General features: G+C 38.2%; 1 protein-coding gene across 1 annotated transcript in view; it reads left to right on the top strand.

Moving 5' to 3' along the window:
* Nucleotides 1-9,331, top strand: part of LOC138017066 (plasma membrane calcium-transporting ATPase 3-like) — a 26,799-nt gene extending 17,468 nt beyond the window's left edge. Inside the window, exons 7-10 of the mRNA XM_068864274.1 lie at nt 5,060-5,251; nt 5,606-6,028; nt 7,201-7,425; nt 7,896-9,331. Coding sequence (XP_068720375.1) covers nt 5,060-5,251; nt 5,606-6,028; nt 7,201-7,425; nt 7,896-8,021 — 966 coding nt within the window. The 3' untranslated portion in view covers nt 8,022-9,331. The remainder of the gene's footprint in view (nt 1-5,059; nt 5,252-5,605; nt 6,029-7,200; nt 7,426-7,895) is intronic.
* Nucleotides 9,332-13,644: the final 4,313 nt, after the last annotated feature.

The following is a 13,644-nucleotide window of genomic DNA, read 5'->3' as shown; positions in this document are numbered from 1 at the left end:
GTTACAGTAAGGAAACTACGGGATTTTGACTTTTTTTAATGTGTTTTAATAAACTTGAACTGTTGAAATTTGGCTCATATGTAGTATTTACTGCGTGTTATCACTGGTTATTGTCTGTTAATCCACATAAGTGTGCTCTTTTATAAAAAATGGTTTTGAAGACTTTCAATTTGAAAATTGTGTTATGCGTTACACTCAAAATTTTCCTATTTTTCTATCTTTTTCCTTTGTTTTCTCAAGAAAAGAAAGTGGCTTACCCTTTTTACACCCTGTATGCTAATCAACAAGGATAACCTTAGCATTCAGCAAAAATGTAGCTTTATTGAAGACGTTAAACTGAATAAATCAGGAAATGTTTCTGAGTGACCCCCAATTGGGTATGGTGATTGTGCTACACATCTTGAACTCTATTCATTATTTCTGATTCTGTCATGGTCTTCTGTAATTAAAATTTAGTTACATCCATTCAGGAATCCACAGAATTGTACTAATTTTAAACTGGTAACACAGCATTTATGACATTGACTCCTTGGAGTGAGACTTAACAGATTTTACTCTGTGTATTAATTGCCAGACGATTCTACTCGTCAACTGAGGGCATCCTAGGGTCGTTTAAGGTATCAATGGGTTAACCAGCCAAAAACTCCATTAATGGATGAAATTCTCAAGGTTTCATAGTAGGAAGAATATATAAATGTTAAATATGTGCACATAATTATGTACAGTTATATTTTTGTATTATATTTGTATATATTTATACAAAGATAAGTGGAACAGAGAAATAAACACATTGAAGTAGACAACTAAGTGCATGAACTTGTCTATTTTGTTATGCTTTTTAGATACTGTGATACCATACTTATTTACTTCACCGGTAAGCCGGCAGGGTATAAACTTCACAGAGCTAGTGCTCCACTACGGGGGCCCACAACATAAAATGAAAACATACATAAGTAATGTTATTATATCTTTCAGATAGTATGCGCGCTGTAATTGCATGGCTAAATTAGCGGGCCGTATTCTACAGTACGGCCCGCTGTACAGCCCGCTAAATTTAAAATTTTGACATAACATCATCTAGTGAGTTTTTCATGTCATTTCTGTTGCATAAACTTGTACTGAAAACTGTTTGAATCTTGCAAGCAACTATTTCAAACTTAACAGCCAAGAAGATTTAGTTTTTGGGATTTTGGCACGGCATTCTTTGTGGCAGTTGAACCTTCTGCTTCACTTTGACTTGTTTCCTTGCCCATGCGCCGGTTAACCTCAGAGGTATAATAAATATCTTACTAAGCTCGTTTTCTCGGTCCGTACTGTAAGTTACGGATCCTCATTTTTTCCCGTTGATTTATGGCCCGCGCGCTTTGCGCTTGGGCCATAAATGAACGGGAGAAAACTCGGTTAGTAAGAGGTATATACAAGAAAATAAATTTAAAAAAAACAATTACATGACGTCAGTAGCAACACAATTTCTGACTGAGGCTTAAAATGGAAATTATGGCACATGTGGCATTTTACACAGATGGACTTAATTAAAGCTCTGTGTCATTTCAACATCAAAAGATTTGACAGTAATTTCAGCATAGTGCAAGTTTTTAAATTATAATTCTCTTTTAAAGTGATTCACTCTTTTTGCTTAAAGTTCCTTAGGCAATGTTTTCCATATCCTAGTTACTCTGTTTTAGTCGCTGCTTTGAAAAGTTACAGTGTTAGAGAAGGGTAGGACTAACTGAGGTTCGTTGTAGCTGTTTCTAGTGGGTCTTACAGGTTTTTTGATGGTGATGTTTGGGTCACTTTGGGTAGTCAAAATCTTAAAGTGATGGACCAGGTCTTAGGTACTCCAACCAATAGGTTAGTGATAACAAGCCAACTCCGAGTAGAGGATCTTTGTAGGAAAGATCTTTTCTAAACTGTAATGAAAGAATGAACTTGACTTGCACATCCACGATATGGTAGACTTAAGGGGTCGTGTAAGTATTCCTTGCGATGGAGAGAAGGCAGCAGTTAGATTGAGGTTCCTATGCCACGTCTTGCACCATTTTGCTTAAATTTGGTTGAGATCATGTTGAAGAGTCTTGCCATACCCTATGCAGGGTTGTTGTAGCATTTGGTGTTGTCAGCGAAGAGAGCAATAAGATGTTTTAGTTACCACTTGAGGAAGATCGTTGACATGGACTAAGAAGAGTAGGGGCCCAAAATTGACCCTTGTGGAATCCCAGATTTAACTCGGAGTGGCGTAAAAGAAGCACCAAGAGCAGTAATTCTTTGAAATCGGTCTGTTAGATAGTCCTTAAACCAATATCTTAGAGTAGAACCAGAGAAGCCAAGACGTTCTAGCTTAAAGAGGAGTAACCGATGATCCACCCTATGGAAGGCTTTGGCAAAGTCCAGATATGCTGTGTCAGTTTGAATTCTATTGTCAAGAAAGTTGCATATTAACTTGTAGGACTTGCAGTAGTTGAGAGGTTGTAGATTTTTTAAGGAATCTAAATTGCTTACAATGGAGTTGAGAAGATACATGGTCGATGATCTTGTTCTAGACACAACACTCCATTGCTTTTGACGCAATTGGTAGAAGTGAAATTCGCCTGTAGTTTGATATGTGGTTTGCTGTACCATCCTTTAGTATTGGAATGACATTTGAGAGCTTCCAATCCGATGGAATTGTGCCTAGTGATAAGCTTTTGTAGAAAATGGAAGGTAAGGATGAACAGATATAAGGTGCACAACATTTTAACAGCTTAGCAGGTATCTTGTAGCTTTGTAGGTATCCTGTAGCTTTGTTGCCGTCAAGAGGTAGTAGAACATCCTGGACATCAGTCATGCCGAGTCATACCTTATTTATGACATTTGTTGAAGAGCTTAAGATAGCTTGATTATAGGACAGTAGGTGACTATCGTAGTCAGTGGAGTTTAATGGCGATTTGAAGGGACAGTAAAAGTACAAAAATGTAGTTAAGTAAATCAGCAAGATCAGAAGGATTGTCTGCGGATCCCCTAATAAATCCATTTTCATTGGTCCAGACCATTTTACTGGGTACCCTAGCCTGTTTTAAGGTAGTTTTGAAGACTGACCAGGATTTCTTGGTGTTTTTCTTGAGAAGGTTTGGTAGAGTTTAAAAGAATTCTTTGCGTTTTGAAGTGATAAGAGCTTTAGACTGTCGGCGCAGAAGTCTAAATCTTTCCCACAAGCTGGAGGAGGTGGGTTTGACTTTGGCTTTTTTCCTTGCTGTCTCTTTTTTTTTTTTAAATCACTCACTGAAAAACTATGAATGAATGCCTAACCTCGCTATCAATTCAGGATGGAGAACCACGGCTTCTAATTATTGTTTTAGATTGAATACATTCAGCAGCTGCAGCTAGAAAATTGTCACTCCAGCACTACCAGTCAGTTTCAATGTATACATGGAAACATTGCTCAATCCTGATTTGCTAAAAAAGAGTATAATTCTCATGTAACACAAGTGCAAATTGGAAATGCACGTTTCTAAATTTACAGTTCAATGGCTTCTGAATGATCAGTTGATCAGTCTTGTAAAAGTTTGAATTTGAAAAACGTGGTAATTGGTTTTAACCAACCAGTTGGATGAACTTTATAGAAAATTACTAACAGTGTTCACTATCAAATTTTCACTTAATGTTTTGATTTCTCATGTAATTTGCTATAAATAAGTACCTGTAAAATTTTCAGACTACAAATTGCCCACATTGTCAGTCTAAAAAATTCATTTACATGTGCTTATATGGTAATACTAATACTGACTCCCACAAGCCATTGTAGTTTGGTATTCACACAAAGCTGCTTTGGGGGAATGTGTCGTTTTTTAGAAATATTTTATACCATGTCATAGGAAATATGGTAAGCACCTCGATTCATGCTACCCAACTGAATGCACCGACTCTCTTTTGAATTATTGCTTTGAACTCAGGCTTCTTATTGTCTACAATCTAACGATCTTTTATAAATAAATTGTTTATTAATTTAACTTCATGATAGAGTACAAAAAGAAGCTCTTTAAATAAAGTTATTGTACAGCCAAGTGCTTGCAAAATTCGTGCCAACTTTAAAGCTCTCACACCAAGAAAAAGAATGGAGAATTTCAGAACTTGCCAAAAAATTTAATGTTAAGTTGACTCGATCAAATTTTAGAAAGAAAGTAAAAGTACTTTAAGTTGAAAAGTCAAAATGTTGGAATAATATTGTCAGATAGGATGAAGCTTGTGTGTAATAATGTCAAAACTAATTAAGCTGCATTGCTGCATTCTGATTTGCAATATTTTCAGAGTAATACTCACAGGGTTTGTGCTACCCCTTGAAGTCCTTTAAAAGCCCTGGAATTTAATTTGGACTTGACGCTTGACAGTTCCTTAAGGTTTTGCTTGGTTGAAAATTGTTGAGATTGGATCGTGCTAAGTTAAAGAGGCATGTTAATTAAAAATTGAGCCCAAATTTGACTATTGGGGAAAGATTAAATGCAAAAATTAACATGCCAGTGCATGTACGTAACTCGCAGGACGTGGGAAAGAATATCAACGTAGGCTTTTTCAGCAAAGAAAATACTGAAACACAATGTATGGCTCAGAAATATTTTTACAAACACTCCTTGAAAACTCAATTTGTGGTTCTTGAAAACTCCTTGAATACCCCTGGAACCTTATACACAAAATCCAGCAGGAACCCTGACTCAACTTGTTCTGAGGAGCAGACATTATCCTGACATTTCAGTTCAGGACTTAAGGAGTGGTTCATTAAGTTAATTGTTTTTCTTTTTTTTGCAATAATAATTATTATTGAATGATTGAGTCACTCCTGGAGTGCGACAATAAACTGATTATGAAGAATTATAAGGTTTGTGGTAAAATAATTAACTTTTTAAAATATAAAAGTTGCTTACTTAAACAGCAAGAAAGACAGACCGACGTTTAGGTAAGCCACTTTTATGATGAAATTTGTCCATGATGTGACCTTCAAAAATTTTACTTTTTTTTTCCTACACAAATACTCTTTATTGCAAAAGCTATGGTGACAGAATGAATTTTGTTTTGATTAACATGACAGGGAGTGGCAGGAACAGCTATTTCAAAGGAAGCTTCTGATGTCATTCTTTTAAATGATGACTTTAACAGCATTGTTAATGCCATTAAGTGGGGTCGCCATATTTACCACACAGTCCTAAAGTACTTGCAGTTCCAGTTTACAGTATCCTTGGTTGCAGTCATTGTTGTGGTAGTTGGAGCTTCTATTGTAGGGGTGAGTCATCATTACTGTTTTCTTTTTTCGTATCCTTTAGTTGTATGACATTGTCACTGCTCCATTCTACCTCAGTGAACTTTCCTTTGGATCCTCTTCTGTACCCTATGTCTTTTGGTCATAAAGTTGATGCATTCTGTAACTCAGCAGTTAACTTTCAGATCCGTAATTACATTATTGAGAAGGGACCTTGAGTTTGTGATGCTGATAATAGTTCTTTATTGTGGGTGCTGTCGATGTGGTGATGACTGATAAAGTAACATCTATTAATATAGTCAACGTTAATCCTGTGCTCCAGAGTTTGAAGTGACATATTTGCTTGTCACTGACCATTCCTATTTTTTTAATATGCAGAGAAGTCCTCTGGTAGCTACACAGCTCTTGTGGATCAATATTATAATGGACACACTGGCATGCTTTGCCTTAACGAGAGATATCCCAACAGAGGACCTTCTGAACTACAAGCCTTGTGGCCGTCACAAGCCTTTGATTTCACGCACCTTACTGCGCAATGTGATTGGCCACAGTATTTACCAATTGATTGTCATGCTTTTGTTGATCTTGAAAGGAAGTGAGCTGTTTGACATTGCAGATGGGTTCCATACTGCCATGTCTTGTAAGCCCAATCAACACTCTTCCATAGTCTTCACAACATTTGTGTTAATGCAACTGTTCAATGAGATCAATGCAAGAATGCTCCAGGAAAGAAATGTGTTCACTGGAATCCACAAGAACTATGTTTTCCTGATCATTTGGGTTGGTCAAGCAGGCATGCAGGTATCATCAATGCACACATGAATGTTACTGCTGATACATGTAGTTTTTTTTTTAACTTGATCCCAAATTAAAGCATCAACTAAACTTTTGCGAACATTTTACTTCCCTTGAAAATTACACCTTTTGTAACCCAATGGAACTCATTTGTGAGAGGGAGGTGTGCTTGTGGTTATGTAAGTGACTGTGTCAACATGTCTTATTGTTCGGGGCATGGCTCTGCTACTCACTGTGATGTTTCCTTAGTGAAAAGAAACATCATGAAAACTGGTGTTCATTTTTTGGTGTTACTTTTCTTGTCATACACAACACTTGAAGACAACAATCAGAAAAAAAATTACCACTATTTCTGAATTTATTCCTTGAAATATCCAACCATTTATCTTGTGTATATATTTTATCATTGCTGCACTTGTTAAATAATTTTTAACGTCTTACTAACTAAGCGCGAGGGCTTGCACCTGGTCCGTACAAAAACAACCGAGGGCTAATTTTGAGAGTCAGGATGGCTTAGTGGTTATCAAGCGCACCTCCCACCTCTGTGACCCAGGTTCAACCCTGGGTCGTATGTGGGCTGAGTTTAAATCGATCTCAACCTGACTCCGAGGGTTTTTCTCCGGGTACTCCGGTTTTCCTCCCTCCTCAAAATCGACTCTAGATCAGTAAATCCGGGTGGTTTCCCTCGTATAGGGATAACCTCTGGTATCTCTCCCTTTCATTGTATTGAATGAATAAAGTTGGTATTTATTGTTATTATAATTATCTCCAGTACAGTCCCGAGCAAGTTAGGTTAGTACGTTGTTTATTATAATATGGCATCCTTTCTTTGGGCGATCGGACACTTCTCTGTTGTTGAATGTTCCGTAACCTTCGTCTTCCATCAGCGAACTTTGAACGGTAACCTTTTACATGTAAAACAGAAATTCCGCTTGCTATAATTATACTGTTCTTATCAAAAAATAATAATTTACACTTTTTAAAACTTTTTGTGTTTCGCTGAACTTGAATTTCCCTGGAGAGAGGTAATGGTCCCCACTGGTAAATCCCAACAAAAAAACCAGCCAATCTTTTTTCCATTGTCCCTTGAAGAGACTGGGACTTGAAGTGTCCAATAGGTCATCATAATTTTTTGTACTGACATATCTTTTTTCTCTGTCTGTTTTCGTATCGATTAGATTATCATAGTGCAGTTTTTTTACACTGCATTCCATGTGGCAGGAATGGACTGGGATCAGTGGATGTGGTGCTTATTTTTTGGCTTCTCAGAGTTGCTGTGGGCTCAGTTGATCTTCACCATTCCAAAGAGTGTTCTTCCTGCTGGGCTCCGCTGCGTGGCAGATGGTACTCCCGAAGGACGAGGCATTGCTTACATCAGGAGCTGCTCAAGAATGGAACAAACGGTATGATCAGATTGTCGTCCTGTTTCTATTCGACTCAATAATTGTTCTTTTATCTTACCTCCACTTCCTTCGTTTTTCTCGGGTTTCAACAACTGCATTAGAAAAATATTAGTTATATGATTGACGTGTATAAACTCATACACCTATTGATTGGAAATATATCTATGAAATGTTTGTCTGTGTGGTGTGAAAACTTAGCCAATTGTAACTATTGAATCAACGAAGCTAGACTTCTTAGCTTTCTTGGTAGAGCATGATCATGGGTATGTTTTTTTTTCTTTTGGTCAAGCCTCGAATTTTTTTCAGGTATTTTACTTTTTCCTTTATTCCCACGGTAATGATCAATCCAACATCAAGAATAAACATGGAGATTTTTTTACGTTGGAAATCTGGAACCGACAATGTCGCAGTGTAGTTTAGTTCAGTTATGAATTCGCTTCAGTCATTCCTGATACGATTTCGCTCAACAGGACAGTGGAATAAAAGCCTCGATGCTGAGTCCACTGGCTGATTTGCTGTTAGAACCACAATTCCCATTACATGAAGTCAGAGAAGAGAGGCTACCTTTTGCCGATGGGTTAAGTGACATTGTTTGAGCTCAGTTTAGTTAAACCTTAAAGTTAAGAATACAAACCATCATCAAGGGAATAATAATACTGTCCCAGCATCATTGTAGCAGGTCGAAGCCTTTGAGGACACATCGAGTTAATCAGATATATAGACAAAGGGTAAAATATAAAATGTGAAATAATAGATACAGCTATCTAATTGAAACTCACTAAAGAAGTGCAGGACATCAGGTTGAAATGAAGAACGGCGACAAAAGAGGAATCGATTTCATAGGGAGTAGCTTCCACTCTTACAGAAACTTGACAAGCCTTCTTTAACGAAAACATTTTTGCTGGAATTTACCAGGTTTTACTGTGGTCTTTTATCTAGCCATGCACGCATCATGTTGGTCTTGACTTAATACTCTTTCCACGTTTCGTCACTGCTCAAAGAGCACCTTTTGTTTTCTAACAGTGTTGCGCATTTTATTTATTGCGACCTGTGCCAAAGTAAGGGTAAAAAATATTGTTTGTTGTTTGGTCACAACCTATTTGAGATGTATGAAAGATGTACAATTTTAAAATAAGTTGATAATGGGACCAATACCAGTTACATAGTACGAAACAGAAGTATTTAAAAATAGTAGTTTTTGTGATTGATCAAAGCTTTGTTCAAAGGTACAAAGATTTAATTCTGAACATTTTTTAGTCGCTCATTGTCTCCGGTAAAGCGTTAAGTGATCGAAGGCAAATTCTAGTTTAGTCACAAGTGTCCATTACATGCAAGCTAATCCAAAGTAGACTTTCTTCGATTAAGAAATACCAATAACGACGGACGATTTTGTGGTTTTCAAGTTAAAGGCTAATTTACGTAAGAACCTTTGATGATTACATAAAAGTGAAATCAGTTAAGCCTTATTTCTAAAGGAACTCTTCTTCGTTTAAATCGGCAGTTTAACCTTACTACCAACATTGGTGTTTAGAGCTCGTCATCAGGGTTCAGTTGTTCAAGTCCCTAGATTGCACTTTATTTACTGGTTCAAAAACGTTTGCACAAGATTTTCAGCGGTCTTCAATTTTGACTTAGACTCTTGCTTAGACGCTGCATGAAAGTTACAATGTAAAGACCTTTTTGCCGGTGCATCGCTCCGAAGTTGACAGCTTTTGTTCGAGGCCGCCGGCCTGTTTGTATCCCAAACTCATTACTTGGGAATCAAATTCCTCTTTCGTGGCTAGTTATCTCGCGAGTGAAAACAAGAATTGGTTAAGCTATAAGAATACTGCTGCTTTGTATCCGTATATTAGACGTTGTTTTAACAATCTTATCACGACGATTAAAGTTTTAAGTCGTATTAAAATGCGTTTAATGGTTTTCCATTTTTAAGCATTTAACTGCGTTCTTGGATCAAAGTTAACTTGCTTAGCAGAGTATTTTTTTCTTGTCGTTTTCACTTTGTTTGTCTTTTGCAGCTGTCTTTACCGCTGCTTTCTTTACCCGCGAGAAGAACCTCGGCCACGAAACAAGTCCTTTCGTGTTAAGCGCGCACTGTCGTTAGCTCCAAATTTTTGTGATCGGTCAAATGATAACCTTTGGCACAACGCTGTCTTGTAGTTTGACTGAAATGGCTAATTACAATGAAGTGATGTGCTGTTTTTCTCGGTTAAAGAAATGAGCAGCAGAAAATACAGAAGGCAAGAAAACTGGACGAAAGGAACAAAAATCTTTGTTGTAAGGGTGGCTTGTCTCCCTTCTTTTACAAATTAATAGAAATTGAAATTAATCCGAGTCTCATCACCCGAATCCAGGAAACGCTTTCAAGCGCCTATTCACACACTCACAACTAACTTTGATTGTGTTATCGCATCAAACTCCTCTTCAAGGATACTATTTTGATTGAGTCCTTTCCTGGGATCAGGTGATCTTTTCTTTGAGAACTTTTCACGCCCTCTCTTAAGAAAAGCACCCCTGATCGCAGGTCAATTGATTCCCTTCCGGAAGGATTCGCCTTACCAGAAGCTCTCTTGTGTGAAAAACCCCGCACTTGTAGTAAATGCTAACGATTGAAATTGCGATACGAATTAATTTGAATGCGAAAGCAATAGAAATAACAATCCAAAGGAAGAAACACGAGGTTAAACAATTTACATAAACAATGCGGAAGACTGCAACTGGTATCCGCCGGATCGGTTCGTTCCTGAAAAAAGTCAGATCGTTCCACTTAAAAAATTAAGAAGAAATTCGTTTTCGATCGAGATGTGAAGAAAAACTTCTTCATTTCCCTACCAGTCAAGTCAAAGTTCTTGCTTTCTGAGACCGAACCCGATTAGCCAATAAAACGCGAGCTTCCCCTTCACTGAAATATGCTTTTGTGCTTTAATATAATTCTTCTCTACTGCATTAACATTTTATTGCACAATTTTACATTATCACGATTTGCTTCTCATAACTTTCATTTCTTGTTTCATGTTACACAACATGCGTGTTTTCGCGGTTGGTGACCACTTTTTCATCATTCGGAAAATGAGTAAAACAAGTTGTTTTAAATCAGGACATTTCAAGATAAAATCCATATGCCCGAGCGGCCATGTAATGTGCTCTATTTCTGCGTCTATTGAGGTGCTCAAACCGGTTTCAACACTTTCAAGAGACCTTGTTATTAAAAGGATTGACATGACAACTCTTTATCACGTAACAGCAATGTTATGGTACCATGTGGAACATCAATTATTGCTAAACAGGCAGTCATTTTGTGACGTAACAAGTTACCATGGAGACAGGAAAGCCTTGAAAAAGCACCCTATACCTTGGCCTTAGTTGCTTTTTCAAAAAAAAAAACGAACTCGGCGACCCCAACTTTTTACAACACAAAAGTGATCAGCAGGCCAAGATGAAACTCTCTGCAAAGTTTAAAGAAATTCTAGCACTTCACATTACACTCTATTCAGTTAACTCTGTTTAAAGAAATTCTGTTGAGCGGATTCAGAGCTACCTTAACTTTTCAATTATTTGAGGTGGCTCTGACTCCGCTCCACATAATTTTTTTAACTTTGCAGAAAGTTTCATTCTGTCATGTTGATTTCGTTTCAGAATAAAAATGGGGGTCACCGAGTTCGTTTTTGAGATATGAGGAGCTAAGGCCAAAATATGGGGTGTTTTTGCAGGCCTTTCCTGTTGCCACGGTAACTTTTACGTCACAAAAATGACTAGACCTTTTCCAGCAATAATTGGTGTTTGATATGGTACCATAACATTGCTTTTAAGTGATAAAGTGTTATAGTGTCAATCCTTTTAATAAGAACGTTTCTTTCAAGTGTTGAACCTGGTTTTAGCCACCTTAAATTCGTCTAGTATGAAGACGAGCACAAGACACATACAGAACCCGCGCCCGCAGTGCGCGCGGCAGTCAAAACTGTGCTATCCTGTCAATTATTTGCCCTTTCACTGGAAACGGTGCATTTCTGTGCGTAAAAGACGTTCTTGTCGATCTACCCCGTCGAAAGGACGTCATCAGTCTTTCTCGCGAAGTTAAGAAAAATAAATAAGATATCAATACAGTTTTGACGACTTCTTACACTTGATTCGAAATTACCAGACTGAATTCGTCTTAAAATAGTTCGAATCGCCGCTCGCCGGCAACCCAGTTTTGGCGCCAAAGTTTGCTTACAAAAAAGATGCCACAAAATCTTTGAAATGCTTTTCTGCTCCTTTAACTGCGAAGCTATTGAAGTGACGTCGGATGGTACAGTTTTTCCCGCTCGCTGAATTCTGATTGGTCAATTTACAATTCAGTAGCTCTCGCCGTCTGCACGGAATGAGTGGACTAAATATCCAGTTTAGTGCGTTTTCGAAAACGTAAAAAAGCGGATAGTTTGTCGAGACGCATCATGTGTCTTGTGCCCGTCTTTCTACCTGACCAACCTCGTTTCCAGGGTTTCCCTTGCCGTTAAGGAAAGAGACCCTGGTTGCGGCTGGTCACGTGGCACACCTTGACAAACTTTTTTGTACTGGGGTAGGGTTTTCGTTACGTTTAGATCCCGCAACTGGTATTCGTGTGACAAGGATTAGAATAAATTATTAATCTTTACCATACAATGTAAGTTTCAAAAAGGTAAATTTGGACATTCCCAAAAAGCGGTCAAGCTAAAAACAAGAGCTTTTGCGACGGATAAGACCTTCGATGTCGAGCGGCAATTATAGGGAAGATATCGTTGTCGTCACCTATTGTCATTAATGTGCCAACCAGAGCCTTATTGGCTGTCGAAACAAAGTGTCTTTTGTTCCTGTAGTTGGCACATTTGAATAACAAAAGCAATGTTTGCAAACAGATATCTTCCCTATATGATACACAGGGGCACCCAACGTCAATTTCGGAAAATATCTGTTCGGAGAACGATTGGAGATCTAGAATTTTCGGAACATTTGTTCTAAAATTTCTTGCCTGCCCGTCCTAGGATTTTCGAATATCTAAAAAAATGGTATAATTGCCTATTTTTAACGGATTTTTACCTTAAAAAGGTCACCTAGAATTTTCGGGAGCATTTTTTCTGGCTGAAATTTTCGAAAAGGTAAGTTTTGATCCCTATAATTTTCGGATCACTAGACTTCTAGCTAGGAAATCCGAACAGATTAAAGACTTTTTAGGGATAAAAGTATGCCTATAACTACCGTTTATATACCAAAATACGTTTAACAATGCTATATTTAAGTGGGGTTAACTGAATAGAGTGTAATGTGAAGTGCTAGATTTCTATCCATATGAACCATGTGAGCGTTAGCCCTACCGATGGAGATGGGCCCACACAAGTAAAGAGAAAAACTCTGACCAGGGTGGGAAATGAACCCACGACCTTCGGGTTAGATCTCCGCCGCTCTACCCGACTGAGCTACAAGGTCAGAACGGGAGCAGGACCGTGGGAACTGAAGATGTTGAAAGTCACGGCAATGAACATGTAACAAGTACAAGGAAAAGGTTACGTTTAATATACAAAACGTTGGCCGTGTTAGCACTTATATTTTAAAACAGGGTTAACTGAATAGAGTGTAAATGTTCTAACCCTGAGTCAGAGTTTTTCTCTGTCCTTGTGTGGGCCGCCCTACTGATGGAAATGGGCCCCACACAAGGACAGAGAAAAACTCTGACCAGGGTGGGAATTGAACCCACGACCTTCGGGTTAGATCTCCGCCGCTCTACCGACTGAGCTACAAGGTCAGACGGGAGCAGGCCGTGGAAGTGAAGATGTTAAAGTCACGGCAATGAACATGTACAAGTACAAGGAAAGGTTACGTTTATACAAACGTTGGCCGGTGTTGTGTATGTCAGAAAAAAATGTCGTAGCATTTTGAAAAACATGTTTTAAAACGCTGTGACAATCGTAAGTCATGTGTGGGCCTGTCGTGAGCTTGTCGCATGCGACAAAAAAAAATCGTACCGTGTAAATCGGCCCTTGAGAAGTCACCAAATGGAAAAAGTCTACGCCAACACATGTAGTTTGTGTTATAATACTAGCCTCACATGATATTCAGAAATAACAGTTATGCCCCAAATCTCGCAATCCTTTCCCGGGATACTTTAGACCATGAGCCGTCTCTCTCTCTCTAATATCTATAAAATCAGTAGAACAGACGTGATTCCTTGCGGCGCATATTTTCACGGACCTCTACGGATTCGCA

This window comes from Montipora capricornis, chromosome 9, assembly GCF_036669925.1.
Source record: "Montipora capricornis isolate CH-2021 chromosome 9, ASM3666992v2, whole genome shotgun sequence".
NCBI classification, from domain to species: domain Eukaryota; kingdom Metazoa; phylum Cnidaria; class Anthozoa; order Scleractinia; family Acroporidae; genus Montipora; species Montipora capricornis.
The sequence above is the reverse complement of the archived record's forward strand: the minus strand, read 5'-3'. Positions and strand labels throughout refer to the sequence as shown.